The following is a 16,063-nucleotide window of genomic DNA, read 5'->3' as shown; positions in this document are numbered from 1 at the left end:
TGGAGTTGAGAGATCTACCTTGAGAATAAAATATGCAAACCATGCCACCCTCAGCTTGGGTTAGTCTAAAATTCTGGCTCTGTGCAAGTTTCAGTGTCTAAGTGGAAGGGCAGGGCAGCATCAGTCCACAGAAGAGCAAGATGGGCTTCTGGAAACGCTCAGGGATCCTTCAGCACAGACTTCAAAACATAACAGCTCCTTCCTGCCAGCAACCACACCCTGGGACACCTGGTTCCCTACTCCCATCCCCCAAGGACTGGTGAGTAGAAATCTGGTTTCAGCCCAGCAACAGCCTCTGCGTCCTTAGCGACCGGGTTGCAAGCCCTCCCCCCCCCCCCCACGGTGAACCAGGCCCTGTGATTGGCTGGATTCCTAGCTCGAGCTCCATGCCTACATTCCAGGTTGCTTTTTAGAGAGAAGCGTTCGCACCTCTGATCTTCCTGTGTAGGAAGCTTCACTTTGGCGGTAAGACTGCCTGCCCCACTGATCCCTCCTGCGGGTGGTCTCGAGGCTGATGTCCACCTGCGGAGCAAGTAAACCAAATAGTCTCAAATCCCTGTTTGGTTTTCCACACCCACAGCTTCAAAGAGCCTGTGGTGGGCTGGATGGAGTCTCCTAATGACTCAGTAAGCTCGCTTGCTTTGCAGTCCTTCTGGGATGGCCAGCTCTAGCTACCCATTCCTCTTCCTTTGATGGTCAGGGCTATTAAGAGTACCTCCTACCCTGACTGAGAGGGCTGAGCTTTCAACGCGAGTTCACTTCCTAGGACGCACATTGTAGCAGAGGAAAACAGATCGCAGGATTGCAGCAGGTTCCTCTCTCTCTCTCTCTCTCTCTCTCTCTCTCTCTCTCTCTTTCTCTCTCTCTCTCTCTCTCTCTCTCTCTCTCTCTCTCACACACACACACACACACACACACACACAGCATACGCATTATCTAATACAAGTTGTACATAGCATGGAAGTCCCCAGTAAGGAAGTGAGACCTCTTCAAAGAGCATTTAGAATAAGTTGCTCATGTCTGCACAGGATAAGGAATAGTTGTAATAAAGCAACTGAATTTGGGGAGGCTTGAAGAGGGCTATTTTAACAAGATTTTTTTCAGACTTGTAGTCTTGACTTCTCAAAGGTCAAAGATACTATACCCTTCACATAAGAATTTCATCTGCTTTTAGAAAAAAAAAATCACAGAATGTAATAATCTTTCTGTTCTTGATGTTTTCATGTACATTTAACTTAGTCACCATCCTGGAGTTGTCTGTATAATCCCTTCACAGGATAAATACCAGTGAGTCCTGATGTTATTTTTTATGTTATTGATAAGAAATCCGTAACTACCTGGTGGGAAATCAAGAGAAAGGACTTGATTATTTTATACCTCTAAGAAGCTGACAAGATTTGGAAAGGGACCATGTCTTCAGCGTGTAAGACCCAGTACAGATTACAGCCAATGCCGGAGACCATAGTGAAAATTATTGGAAGTAAACATTTTCGATACTTGGTGGAAAAGCCAAAGATGTAAGTTTCTTCTCTGAATAATTACTGTGTTTCTTGGATAATAATGAAATTGTTTTTTTTTTTAACTAAGAAATTTTAAAGGTGCCATATTTGCTAGATTAAGTCATTAAGATGCAAAAGTAGAAATAAAACAGTGTTGATAACTCTATGAGCAATTTTTCTGATATTTTTATCTTTATAATTCCCCAGTTCTCTTTAATTACTTGGGCTGGTTTTCCAAATAGATGGGAAATATGAGCATCATGACACTTATAAATATTAATGGAATATTGCTGCTTCTCCTAGTCAAGTTTGTAATACACCACGTGCAGTAATTTGGTGTTGGGAGGGAAACAAGGAGGCAGGCTATTTGTCAGTTTGTTGTGAATTACAGAACTGGGATTAATAACGAATCACATCTTGTAAGGTTTTCACTTACTCTTTTCGCATTTGCTCCTTCTCTAAGCAAACTTCTCAGAGCTCAGCCAACACGTCTTTCTTCCCTTCCGTTAATGAAACATATTTGAGGAGAGTCATTCACACATCTTTAAAGTTAACTGGATATTTGTCACAAAATAACATGACAGTATCTAGAGTTTTGGTGGTTTTAAAAGAATTCCAATTAGACCTATTTTCTTTAAGCAAGTCTGTAGTTAGTTGCCTTCCCCAAAATGACTTCTTTGGTTCTTTTCACTGTTCTGCCATTGAACATAGCTGCAGGGAATAATACTTTCCAAAGTCAAGACAATCACCCAAAGCACACTTAGAAAACAACATCTGGAGTTCATCTCAAGACAAACTGACTCAGAACCTCTGTATGAATGTCTCACGACCAATGTCACCAAAATGGATTAGCAACACCAATTGTTTTTGGTGACTGGTATTGTCACCCAATAGCAATTCCAATATGAATGTTGTCATTAGTCATACATGAGTGGACTAGGAAGTGGTCATGGCAGAATGGGGTCCATGATTTTGAGATTTCTGCAGGGCAGAGAAATGGGAATTTTAATTCTACTCTTTTTTTTTTCTTTTCTGGCTTGTTGACATTGCAAAGTGTGGTGATATGTCTGGCATTCTATTCTATATCTATAAAGCAGGAATTTAGTGACTCCTGTATAGTAGGTTGTCAAGGGGATTAAGAAGAAAAATATATGTGGGGCATTTTGCAGCTCCCAGGATATCTCATGTACCTGATAAATGTTTCTGTTATTGTTACTAAAGTATATCCTTTCAAGGTGTAGAATGTTTAATGAAAAACAAACACCACCCTATGAAATATTTGCCATTGCATTTATATTCTATGCAGGATATGTTCAGTTTTATAGATGAAGAAAGGTAAGTGACCATTTCAAGATTTTTTACCAATTCGCTGTCACTGTGAAAAAAGCAAAGAAACATAGGCACTGAGCTCACATATACCAGGAAGACATCATCACGCCTCTAGTTTCTATTCTTCCTAAGGCAGATTAACCCCATCCCTTTCAAAGTTTTAAGGATGCCAAGTGCAGTTTGTTTCTAAAAGCAAAGGGAGGAGGAACCCTTGATTGATTTAAATGATAAAGGATTTAAAAACTACAGTAAGACCCATCAGAATGGCCAAGATGAAAAACTCAAGTGACAACACATGCTGGAGAGGTTGTGGAGAAAAGGGAACCCTCCTCCATTGCTGGTGGGAATGTAAACTGGTTCAACCACTTTGAAAGTCAATCTGGCGCTTTCTCAGACAACTAGGAGTAGTGCTACCTCAAGACCCAGCTATACCACTCCTAGGTATATACCCAAAATTTGCTCAAGTACACAACAAGGACATTTGTTCAACCATGTTCGTAGCAGCTTTATTTGTAATAGCCAGAACTTGGAAACAACCCAGATGTCCATCAACGGAGGAATGGATACAGAAATTGTGGTATTTTTACACAATGGAATACTACTCAGCAATCAAAAAAGAGGAAATCATGAAATTTGCAGGCAAGTGGTGGGATCTAGAAAAGATCATTCTGAATGAAGTATCCCAGAAGGAGAAAGACAAACATGGTATATACTCACTTATATAGACCTACAAGATATGATAAACATAATGAAATCTACACACCTAAAGAAGATAATCAAGAAAGTAGACACAGGCAAAGGTGATTAATCCTCATTTAGAAAGACAAATGGGATGTGCATTGAACGTATGACAGGAGTCTACCACAAAAGGCATCTGAAAGACTCTACCTAGCAGTGTTTCAAAGCAGACACTAAGACTCATAACCAAACCCTCGGCAGAGTGCAGGGAATCATATGAAAGAAGGGAAGTTAGTATGATATGGAAAGGATAGGAGCTCTACAAGGACCAAATATATCCGGGCACAGGGTCTTTTCTGAGACTGACACTCAACCAAGGACCATCTATGGATATAACCTAGAACTTCTGCTTGGATGTGGCCCGTGGTAGCTCAGTAACCAAGTAGTTTTCCAAAGTAAGGGGAACACAGACTATTTCCAACAGGATCTCAAGGGCAGGCTGTTTGACCCCCCCTCCCCCCCCCGCGGGGAGGAGCAGTCTGTTAGGCCACAGAGGAGGACTTTGCAGCCAGCCCTGAAGATACCTGATAAAACAGGGTCAGATGAAAGGGGAGGAGGTCCTCCCCTATCAGTGGACTTGGAAAGGGGCAGGGAGGAGACCAGGGAGGGAGTGTGGGGTTGGGGAGGGAATGAGGGAGCGGGATACAGCTGGGACACAGAGTTAACAAAATGTAACTAAAAAGAAAAATAAAATTTTAAAAAAAACTACAGAAAGTAAATTGTAAAATAAAAGCCATAGTTCTTGCTCCTAAGACACTATAAATGTGGTATTATTTTATAGTCAGACAGATTTTCTGTGAACTTAATGCTGTTGTTGCTGGACTGCCACAAGGCTGTGAACATGCTTTGCTAGAATAATCTTCCATGGTTCTAGAGTAAACAGTTGTCCAAAGCTTACTTGTTGCTGAGGTAACATCAGCCATCAAGTCCCACAAGTTCCGGAACGCCTTAATGCTAGGTTGCTGAATCTGAAAAGTTTCTGTCTTTGAGTTGAACCAATTAGTGAAAATCTGCATAAGAAACTAACAAACGGGGTGTCATCAAAAGGGAAGTCTGAATTAAAGACAGTCACAACAGAATAATGAAAAGAAGCAGAGACACATTTAGCAGAGATTATTCTGTAGAAGATTGTTAAAGATGAAACAGTAAGGCAGATCAAGACCTGTGTAAGAGCTTGATACTGTCAATGTGCCAGAAACCATGGAATTAATTTTTTCACACTTGTGGATGCTAGAGATTCAATACTCAGGTGAGCATCCAACTGAGTCTCTTCCAGAGGTGCCAGAAAAGGCTTTCCGTGTCCTGTGCACCCATTTATCTTTTGGCTTTTGATACTGTGTGACTTTTCCATGTTTGCACGTGTATACAAATCTCCCTTTTTATCAAGAGAACACTATATTCATATATATATTATATTCATATAGACATATTGAATACCATACATAAATTGAATATCATATGTATGTAAAGGAGATCATATTCTGAGGTATAAGATTGGGACTTAAACATAGTAATCTTAACGGTGACACAATTGACCTCACAATAACCCCGTAATAACGGCTGTCTGTGACACAAATAAGATAACTGAGGGCAGCCGTTATAATTAAGATTGAAATATATATCATCACTCCTTTTTTCTACATTCAAATTGCACTGCTGTTATTAGATTAAAAAATACTCACCACCTATTTAATATAAATACTTTTCACAAGAAGATCAATTTATGAGCTTTGAAGGATGAAGCAAATTTTCTGTGGCTTTACTAGCATCATTCCCTCTAAGGTTCCATCCAAGCCTTCCAAATCAACCCTCTGTCTGACTTTCTTGTCCCCTAGTGGTCTGTATGAAGCCTTGCTCTCAAGGTGTCACACATGAACTGCCAGCACCCATCCCACTTGAAAACCTGAGCCGATCTCTAGCTCCCTCTGCAGATGGACTAAGCCAGAATTGCTTTTTAAATCAAATCCTAAGTGATTCCTACATGGTCTATTTTGAGAATCCCCATTCTTCAGTGTGGCCAGCAGGATCTTCCTAAAATACAGATATTCTGTACCTGATAACTCTCATAACACCCCTACGTATTTATTGTGTTGATACTTCCTGTATGCCTGTCTCTTCTCTTCAACTGTGAGGTTCTATGTGCGAAACTGTTACCTGGGCACAAAGTACAAAATCCTGTACATGTTGAAAGCTAAGTAAGTGAAGTAGAGCAATGCATTTGCCAAGAAAAGAAAAGATCTAAAAGACGATGTTTAGCTGTTTTAAAGGATTTCAGGCCTGAGATCCTAAGTTTTCAAATGGCATCCAGATGTTACTCAGGATTCCTCAGTAGTCTTTGATAGCTCATTGAAAGGAAGATATGCCTTCATCTTATCTCCCCCCCAAAAAAAAGAGTAGGTAAGAATAGGGAATGAAATCCAGAGGCTTGTGAACAACACTGGAACCAATTTTAGCTAAACAATCGTGTGTGTGTGTGTGTGTGTGTGTGTGTGTGTGTGTGTGTGTGTGTATCAGTATAAGAATAAAACATGAAAGCAATAATCTCCGAGGCTCACCACATGTTGACAAAAAGCAGATTCGATTATGCAGTCCATCCCCTTCCTGATGAGACTGCAGCCCAAATGAAGGGGATGAAAAGAAGTGGTGCTATCAATTCTAATGATTCATTTCTCTTACAATGGCCTGACACAAGGCATCCTTTTGAGATAGGTGATATCTGGCTGCACCCTTGCTGTTGCTAACAGCACAGTCCCACATACAAAGTTTATTTGGGCCCTGCTTCTAGTAGTCTAGGGTCAGGGGATATGTCCGATGGCCTTCATGGCAGAATCTTTTAAAAAAAGAGTGCAGTCATGTTATTTTATCCAATCCTTCCATTCTATTTTTCACATCCCAGGATGCTATTCTAGTCTTTTATTTAATCCAAATCACTTCTTAAAGTTCCCACTCTAAGAATAATAGCTTGCTTATATTTTTCACACTCAGTATCTCACAATGGGGAGTAAACTTCAACATGAGATTTGGAGGGCACAAACTATTAAAACTATAGTGCACATCAAAATAATTGCTGTTAGGTGATGGAATGATTGATAGTTCTATCTCCTGGAAGTGTGTGTGTGGGGGGGGATTTGTGTGTGACACATTCTAACATACAATCAACGGAAACCAGGTACTCATCATAGTAAATATGCAGTTAGCAAATGCTGAGGGACCTTCACGGGAAAAGATGCTAACAATCAAAACATTCTATCATTCTACCATGCTAGCAATCAAAAAGTCTATCCTTGGGTAAATGTGTGTGGTAATGCTAAGGTTTTGTCTGTGTTAGTGCTGAGCATGCTTTAAGACACAGAGAGATATGTTCTTCCTCTATACTCAGTACTCAAGGGAGGACTATGCTAAATTCTAGATACAGTGTACAAGGAACCCCCATCACACTAAAGGTGAAGGTTACAGAGTATAAGATCCGCACTACGGCAGAGCTATAATGAGTGAAACGTGACTGGAGTGGAACATTAAGAGAATCTGGGTATTAGATTGAATATAACAGAAATGTGTGTATTCCCAGAATTTTTTTCCCCTAAACAAAGTTGACCTCTGTGTTTGCTTCCAATGTCAAATGTCAGAGACTAGGCCCTTTGTTCTGTAGATACAATGTTATCAGGACAGCAGTACTAGACACCAGAAAGGCTGTGTGTAAAGTTTTAACAGGAAAGCTTGTAAACACTTGTAACAGTTTCCTTTGGTAATATAAGCCCTTGTTTTCTCAGTTTTTTGTTTTGTTTTGTTTTGTTTTGTTTTTTCACAGAACTCTCTTAGAGCACAAAATGTTGTCACTTTTTGTCCCTTGGCATCATCCTCAATAATAAAGTTTGTATTTTTTCAAACTGTTTAGAGTAATAAGATTCAGAAATCAGTGTAATATGGGGCATACCATCACCACCCTCTCCACAGACATGAATGAGCACCGGCTGATGACTGAGCCTTGGGGAATCAGTAGGGTACCTAGAATGCTAGCAGCAGACAAAGCAAGCAGTGACCACTCAAATGGCCACAGTACAATCAAAGGAAGAGAAAAGGATCACAGTGACACAAAGAGAATTCTCAAAAGGCCTCTCTGAACAGACAAATTTCGCCTGCCTGTCTGTGGAAACACACAGTAGGGTCATGCGTGAGAGCAGTTCCGGGTTAGCCAGCAGTAAGAGGCTGGAGCTGATCTAGCCAGTGTTCCAGCAGCCATGGTCCTACTAGACTATAACTTACTGTAAAGATACATGCGTCTTCCTTCTTCCTCTGTTTGAGAGGAAGAGGTTGCAATTTTCCACAGGTCAAAGTTCAGCTATCACACAACTGGACTTCCTCTGCAGCAGACAGAGGGCCACTAAGTTGAACGCACAGAGTAAAACAGCAACACATGCGTGAGATCGGCAAGAGCAGCAGCCTCAGACCAGGTGCCGTGTGGGCCGTGGTGGGAACGCTGCTGTATGTACAGGTATGATGAGAGACTGTTGGAAAGTTGCGAGCGCTGGATAATATATCATGTTTACACTTTCCAAAACATGCTTCTGGCTGCCGACTGATAGACAAACTGGGAGGGACAGAGGAGAAATAAAGACCATTTTAGGGCGCCGTAATGGTAATCTAGGAGAGAGGAATCATAGCTTCTAAATAAACCCCGAATAAACTTCGTGATGTAGAAAACTGGCATCAGTGCGTGGTGCATGGATGGGTTCAAGTACTACAGCATTGAGAATAAAACTCAATGGTGGAATAGCCGCCTAGAGTATGCCAGACTCAGGGTTCAATTTTAAACAATGGGGAAGAAGAAAACATAAAGAGAGGATGGTAGTATGGGGGAGAATAAATATCGCGCTCTAATCCTCTAAAAATATACAACTGGGGACTGGACAGATGGCTCAGTTATTATGAGCACTTGGTGCTTCTGCACAGGAGTCAGAACCCCCAATGGCAGTTCAGAGCTGTAACTCCAGGGGACCTGGCATTCTCTGCTGGCCTCCAAGGGCACCAGGCACACAGGTGGCACACCATATACATACATGTCAAACACTCAAAACATACATACTAGAAATAAATAAATCGTTAAAAAAACAACTCAACATTAGAGAAAATGCTATTATGTCCATTGTCACAAGTTCAAAATAGTGAATATGCTAAAATCATTCTTTCCTAAGCTTTTACACTCTTCTTAGCTGCTTCTTTTTATTTTTATTTTATTTTTATTAATTGCACTTTATTCGCTTTGTATCCCAGCTGTAGCCCCTTCCCCCATCCTCTCCCAACCCCACTCTCCCTCCCTCTTCTTTTGCTATGCCCCTTTCCTAGTCCAATGATAGGGGAGGTCCTCCATCCCTTCTATCTGACCCTAGTCTATCAAGTTCATTGTCTTCTTCTGTGGCCTGGTAAAGCTGTTCCCTCCTCAGGTGGAGGTGAGGTTTTTTATAGTTTTTTTATAACTAATGTGGTGACGTTAGTTAATTTTCTCTTTGCATTGACAAAATACATGACAAGAAGGAGCTTAGAGAAGGAAGGGCTTGCTTTGTTTCTCAGCCAGAAAGAAGGTTTACAGTAGAAACATAAGGCACCCTGTCACACGGTAGCCACAGTCAAGAACACAGAGCATGCTGGGGCTTAGCTTGCTTCTCCCTCACTCATCTTATAACTCCAGTCCAGACAGTTATGCTGGGTCTTCCTTCCTCAGTTCATCTAATCCTGGCACTCTCTCATAGACATGCACAGCAGTTCGTCCTTTAGTTGATTCTAGATCCTGCCAGGTTGACAGTATTAACTGTCACAATGGGTTGTGCTGAGTCCATCTGTATGGCTCCGTGCTTATGTGAGGTATTGCAAGAAGCACAATGACACATACGATACTGCTGTAGTGAATGCAGGCACTTAGTATAAGGCACAGGCATAAATCTTCAGTTTATGACATCCTGTGGAATAACAAGAAAAATTTTTATCTACAGATCCCAGATATTGAGACATTTGTTAAAACTTGTCAATTTATCATTTATAGCTCTATTTTTTTTCAAAATAGAGAAAAATTTAAACTCATATCCAGAGCACTATTTGAGAAGCATGTAACTCACAGCCTTCACAAAATAACCCTTCTAATGTGCACAGAGCTCTGCAAGCAAATAAGAAAAATATGAGCAGTCCTACTTCAAAACTTGACAACAGACCCAGACAGGCAGTTCACAAAAGAAGAAATGAGCAACTGGTAATATGGGGAAATTTCATCCTGCATGATATTAGAAGAAATTTACATAGCAATGAGATATTATTTTCACAAATCAAATGAGAAACGCTTTTTAAAAAGTATACAGATCTGACAATGGCTTAGAATATGCAGGTCTTTAAAAAGGATTCTCTCATAAAAAAAAAACCACACACACACACACACACACACACACACGTATAATCAAAGCATGGGGTCAGATTCTACTTAGGGTTTTTTATTGTTTTGCTAAAACACCAAAACCACAGACAGGTTGGGAAGAAAAGAGTTTATTTCATCATACAGTTTCCAGGTCACACTCCATCACTGTGAGAAGGCAGGGCAGGAACTCAAATAGGCAGGAACCTGCAGGCAGAAGGTGAAACAGAGGCCTGCTTAATTGCTCACTCCTTGTGGCTTTCTCAGCCCGTTTCCTTAACAAGACCCAGGACCACTAGGCCAGGGCTGGCACTGTTCTTTCCTTATAGATCACCAATAAACAGTAAAAATGCACCTCAGACTTGCCCACGGGCCTAGTAGGGACATTTTATCAACTGTAGTTCCTTCTTCCAAATGACTATAGCTTGTATCAAGCTAACTAGGACAGATCACCAGCACTAGAAAAATGCTAACACATGTAATGTTTCCAGGCAGCTGCTGAAGATGGCAGAGGGGCAGGTTCTAGTACTGAGTGGCTGAGGCCATCTTTTGAACTACCTGGTAGCCATCGTCACCACACAGGTACTGCTCAGCTGTAAGGTAGTGGTTATGCTCTGTGAGGGCACCAACATTTCTGGAAATTTCCACAGAAACAGGTTAAAGTACCTGGCCTCTGTGTGAAAGCAGATGAACACCAACCCTTCTTGAGGCCCCTACCTACCACTTCAGAACTTGGGGCCGTCTATTTTGGCTTACTCTCTAAGGCATGCTGCCCCACAAGCCCAAGCGAGGCCAGGCTGCCTTGGAATACCTCAGCGGTACCACTGCACCCTATTACAAGAAGGCTATGCGGCTGAAACCTACCTGAAACTTCCCTTATCTGAGGCATTAGGTTCATGAGGTCAGGTAAAAGTATCAGGCAGTGACAGCCACTCTGGAAGAGAAACAGGGAAAAAGCCAAGATCCACTGTTAGAAGAAGCAGCTCATGAGGCTACAGAAGCAGGCAGCAAAGAATGTGGAGAAGATCAGCAAGTTCACAGAGGTCCTCAAGACCAATGGACTCCTGATGTGAGCCCAATAAACACCATGCCTCAAAATGACGAATGACAGAATAAATAACTTTTGTTTAAGTGCTATATTTATGTTCAGTCTTGCGGGAACAGTCATTGTTGAACATTGTGGTGAATTTCATGTACTTCCACAAACTGTAAGCCTGTATTCCAATAGGAAAGAGATTTACACATTTACTCTCCACAACCCTGAAGCTTTATTAAGGACGGAAAGAGTGACAGAGATACAGAATTAGACTACAAAAACTGCAGTGTGCAGGGAGGGTTGGTCAGCATCTGCGAGGTGGGTTCTCCTCATTAGCGTTAGGTCTAAAAAGATCCCCAGAAGAATGTCACTGAAACTAAGAGGAGTATTCTGTAGCCCAGGACACCATAATGAAGGGCCTTTAGCACAGAAGCACAGGAAGACTGAGCCACTTTGCAGGGTGAAAACCATCTAACTGCTAAAGCTCCCCAGGCCGAGGCAGAAGACATGGGAGCTGCTAAAAGTCCAATGGCCAGTTTCTTAGGCAAGAGAATGGCATGGATCTAAGCACCACTGAATATATTTCAGAGAATAGAATATTTAAATTATTTTTTTTAATTGTGACAAATCTCACCAGTACAGGTTCAATATACCCTTGTGTATTGAAACTATAGAAAACTATTAAATATTTAAAATATTACAGAAATATTCATGTATAAGTTTAGGCATATTGTATTGTCAATCACAAATTTAAAATAATCACTATGCTATTTTGTCTTTCTTTTGTTTAAAATCTAAATGGGACAAAAGTATCTGTGCGGTAATATGAAAACTTTGCATGAAGATATCATACATTCAGTTAAAAATTCAAGATAAGTAAGTTTATATTTGCACAGTATACTATTAAATCCATGATTTCTTATATAACCTTGATTTAGCTTAATTCAATCAAACAAAATAATGCGGCAATAATCACCATTCCCACTCCATAAAACCGAGGTGTATGGCATTTAGGTTAGGGGTTCTCACCATTCCTAATGCTACAACCTTTTGATATAGTTCCTCATGTAATGGTGACACTCACCATAAAATTATTTCATGACTGTAATTTTGTTACTGTTATGGATCATAAGGTCAGTATCTGACGTGCGGGATACCTGATATGTTCTTCCTGTCATGACCCACAGGTTGAGAACCACTTATCTAGCTATGCTACAAAAAGAAGTTTAATGCTATCAGTATCCTTTCAGTGTAGATAGAAGACCTCACTCACAAACAGTGCCCTAAAGTGAAGAGATAATTGCTGAAGAGTTGTGTAGTTACGTGCTCTGCTTCAATTTTCACTACCCAAATGGGAAAGAAAGCAAGTCAAAAGGACACAAAACTTCAAGCCTCTAACTGTTATTTATTTCAAAGTGGCCAAAGTTGCAGTCTGAAAATAATGCACCTGCGAACACTCTGATGCAATGTTGTTTAGGGATTTTCTATAAAATCAAAGAATTCTATTTTTGAGAAGCTGATTTTAGTAGCAATCACTCTGATTTTTTTTTTCAAGTTGGAAGTTCCTTGAGCTTGTATTTATTGTGATTATCAAGTAACAGTGTCAGGATACATTATTTTCCCACCTGGGATGAGTTCCCTTTGTTGCAACATAGCACATCCTGTGCACTTGAACTTTGGGTTCTTTGTTAGCTCTAAAAGGCAAGAGAAAAGAAAAGGGATCTGTTATAGGGCTGAGTGATAAGTGGGTTATTTATGATGGTGAGTATCATAACAAGCAATGTTAAATCACCATTTATCAGGGCCACTGAGAACTAGGTGAAGTGCTGTGGTGTCATCTCTTCCTATACTAGAAGGAAATGAACATAGGGCCTCACACTTTTTTTTTTTGACAAGTGCTCTCCAACTGAGCAATATCTATAGGCTTTTTGTTGCCGTTCTTAGCCTTTTCCATGTTAACAGAAGGTCTCATGAAGTTGCTAGTGATGACTTTGAACCCTATGATACATTGAATATGAACCTGGTTCATAGGTTGGGAAACACTATCACTTTTCCCAAGAGTCAGTTGATCCATTTTTACTGGAATATTTTTTCTCTCTTATTTTCTCTTTTAATTATATGTAATTACTTATATGTAATTCTTCCACAATGCCACTTTATCTTTCTTAAATGGGTTATATACATTTTGAATCTCCTTTATAGATTCATATTTTTTTTATAATTTAGATTTATCTTCAATTATGCTATTGAAAGTCTCTATTTAAATATGTACTTTCTTTACTTAGTGGGAGCTTTAAGATAACACATCATATGAAAGAAGGGAAGTTAGTATGATATGGAAAGGATAGGAGCTCTACAAGGACCAAATATATCTGGGCACAGGGTCTTTTCTGAGACTGACACTCAACCAAGGACCATCTATGGATATAACCTAGAACTTCTGCTCGGATGTGGCCCGTGGTAGCTCAGTAACCAAGTAGTTTTCCAAAGTAAGGGGAACACGGACTATTTCTAACAGGATCTCAAGGGCAGGCTGTTTGACCCCCCCCCCCAGGGGAGGAGCAGTCTGTTAGGCCACTTTGCAGCCAGCCCTGAAGATACCTGATAAAACAGGGTCAGATGAAAGGGGAGGAGGTCCTCCCCTATCAGTGGACTTGGAAAGGGGCAGGGAGGAGACCAGGGAGGGAGTGTGGGGTTGGGGAGGGAATGAGGGAGTGGGATACAGCTGGGACACAGAGTTAACAAAATGTAACTAAAAAGATAAATAAAAAAAAAATAATAATAAAAAAAAAAGATAACACAGTCTAAATGCAATGGCTAGATTGGATATGTGTCGCCATCAGAATGAGGAAGTAATAAAACATACCCAAAGGATAAACAGATGACAAGGTCTGTAGTGCATTTAACACATTTAACCCAAATGCATTTAACGAAAAGAAATTTCAGGAGAGCAGAGCTATTGAGATATCATTATTTACACTTTAAATGTAAATCACAGCAAAGAACAATTGCTGGTTGGGTTAATTTTATACCCTCTGTGTAATCACACTAAGTTAAGAAATCTGTTTTTATTATCCAAAAATAAGGTAAAAATTGGTTGAAAGCATAAACTGATTATTTGAGTTAATGCCAGAACTTAGCTCAGTGCTATACAGTTAAGCTGCTTTGGGATTGTAGCATTTCTACCTGGGAAAGAACAGACACAGGCTGAATGTGCACTTTGATGTTCTAGAAAAACACTAGCATAGAACATAGAAGAGATACTACTCTAGATTCATACTACTCTAGATTCCTTTTCACTAAGATTTGTGTTAACATTTTAAAGTTGACATGGTTTGTACATCATAGGTGTGGAATTGAGGTGCACAGGCTTTGGAGCTGGATGAGTCTGGGTTAGAGACATAACTCTCTAATGACTGGCATTGAGCAAATCACTTACTCTCTTTGGTCATCAGTTTTCACCATGATAACAATACCTACTTTGCAGACCATGAATTCAGTTTGAAGTGTGTGACTTTATGTATGGTTATGTATATGTTTATGACTTCAGTAGTGATGGAGAAGTGATTTGATTTGGGCATAGGTACAGGACTAGAATTAACATAATTTTAACAACTTTCTGCAGACTAAATTTCTTTTGTCAGATCTCCATAACTTAAAAATAAGAAAAAGAAAATCCAAATCCTCACAGTTTCTCACCATAACATTTTCAGCATGCTTTATCACAGACTTTGTCCTTCGGTTACCATGATATTTTAGTTACAGTGATATTTCAGGTGTATTCTCTCCCCAATTGCTAATTTACATTTAACATCTTTCTAATAAAATGAGAAGGGAAGCAGGACCCTGTTTGTGCTGATGATCTCATATGACTTTAAATAAGAACATTTTACTAAAATTAAAATTAGATCACCAGTCCCTGTGCTGTCACACTCCAGGCTGTCTACTCTGGAGGATAGTTGGCACATGGCTGGAAATTGGAGGCACTGATTGGCTGCCAAGGCTGGCAGACCTTTAGGATGGCATCTGGTGACCTTTCGCTGAGCCCCCTGGGTCCTCTATTTGAGGTTTTATGTAATCTGAATGAAATGTGTTATCTGGTGAGATGGAGTTACATGGGAGAGCCATCAGGGGCCGTCTACCATCCAGGGGAGAGGATGCTGCCTCTCACCCTGCAGTATTGCTCTCTAACCCCAGGACTCTGTGCTTCAGCAGTGGGTAGCAAGTCTCCAGTGTGGAAGAGGGAATAGTCGGACAGCTTCCTCTCGCTTACTGATCACTCAGCAGCGCTGTAACCATCCCTAACTGCCCTAGCCCAGGATGCCACTGAATTCTTCACAGTACCCCTAGCATCAGAAGCTGGGGCCGGAAGTACATGTGGTGGGGATGATGAACTGCTTGGTCTCCACGCACTACTGGGCGTGCTCTTGCTTTCTTCTGAAATGGCAAACTTCTATTTTCAGTAAAGTAGATAGCTAACACACCGCCTAGAAGAAAGAACTGTGAGTTTGTGAACAGCATAACAAGAAGTGTGTTCTGAGGAATTGTTTGTGTTAAGCAGAGACACATGTCGTTTCTCAGCTGGAGAGTCTATTTCATGTTAATTTTTAAAGTGCTATGTATTTTTTTTTTAAGACAGATTTACTTGAAACAGACCTAACAGGTTATTTTTGGTTTCACATCTACTGTGGTGGTTTTAAAAGACACGAAAATACACTGAATTTCTTAGACATTTTTGTCTTGAATCTACTAAGAGAAGAATTTTATAGGTATATAAACTCCGTTCAGGAGCATTATATCTGCTCTGTGGCCTTCAAAGTCTGCTTTGGGTGTCTGCTCCTTTAGTTTGGGATCCTTATACAATGACAAACAATCGTGCTTTCTCTATGAGCCTACTGACTACACGATGTAAAGCTGGGAGTTCTTGTATATTATTTAAATCAGAATCTACCATTGAAGAGCCATGTAGTCACTTAAAATCTCTGAGCCTTAATTTGCTCATGCTAAAATGAGGAGACTGTGTCTTTTCTTGGAATTGATTTGAGGGCTACATTAATTAAGGGA

The 16,063-nt window shown here is 40.4% G+C and overlaps 1 protein-coding gene and 1 pseudogene across 1 annotated transcript in view; both read left to right on the top strand.

Annotated features, from left to right (window-relative positions):
• Nucleotides 1-1,410: 1,410 nt before the first annotated feature.
• The window catches only part of CUNH1orf87 (chromosome unknown C1orf87 homolog), a 71,260-nt gene continuing 56,607 nt past the window's right edge, over nucleotides 1,411-16,063 (top strand). The window contains 1 exon segment of the mRNA XM_055629043.1: nucleotides 1,411-1,517. Within this exon segment, the coding sequence (XP_055485018.1) occupies nucleotides 1,411-1,517 (107 nt within the window).
• LOC129692556 (60S ribosomal protein L13a-like) lies at nucleotides 10,468-11,036 on the top strand (annotated as a pseudogene).

The sequence above is a fragment of the Psammomys obesus genome, unplaced genomic scaffold (assembly GCF_907164565.1).
Source record: "Psammomys obesus unplaced genomic scaffold, mPsaObe1.curated_primary_1811, whole genome shotgun sequence".
NCBI lineage: Eukaryota > Metazoa > Chordata > Mammalia > Rodentia > Muridae > Psammomys > Psammomys obesus.
The sequence above is the reverse complement of the archived record's forward strand: the minus strand, read 5'-3'. Positions and strand labels throughout refer to the sequence as shown.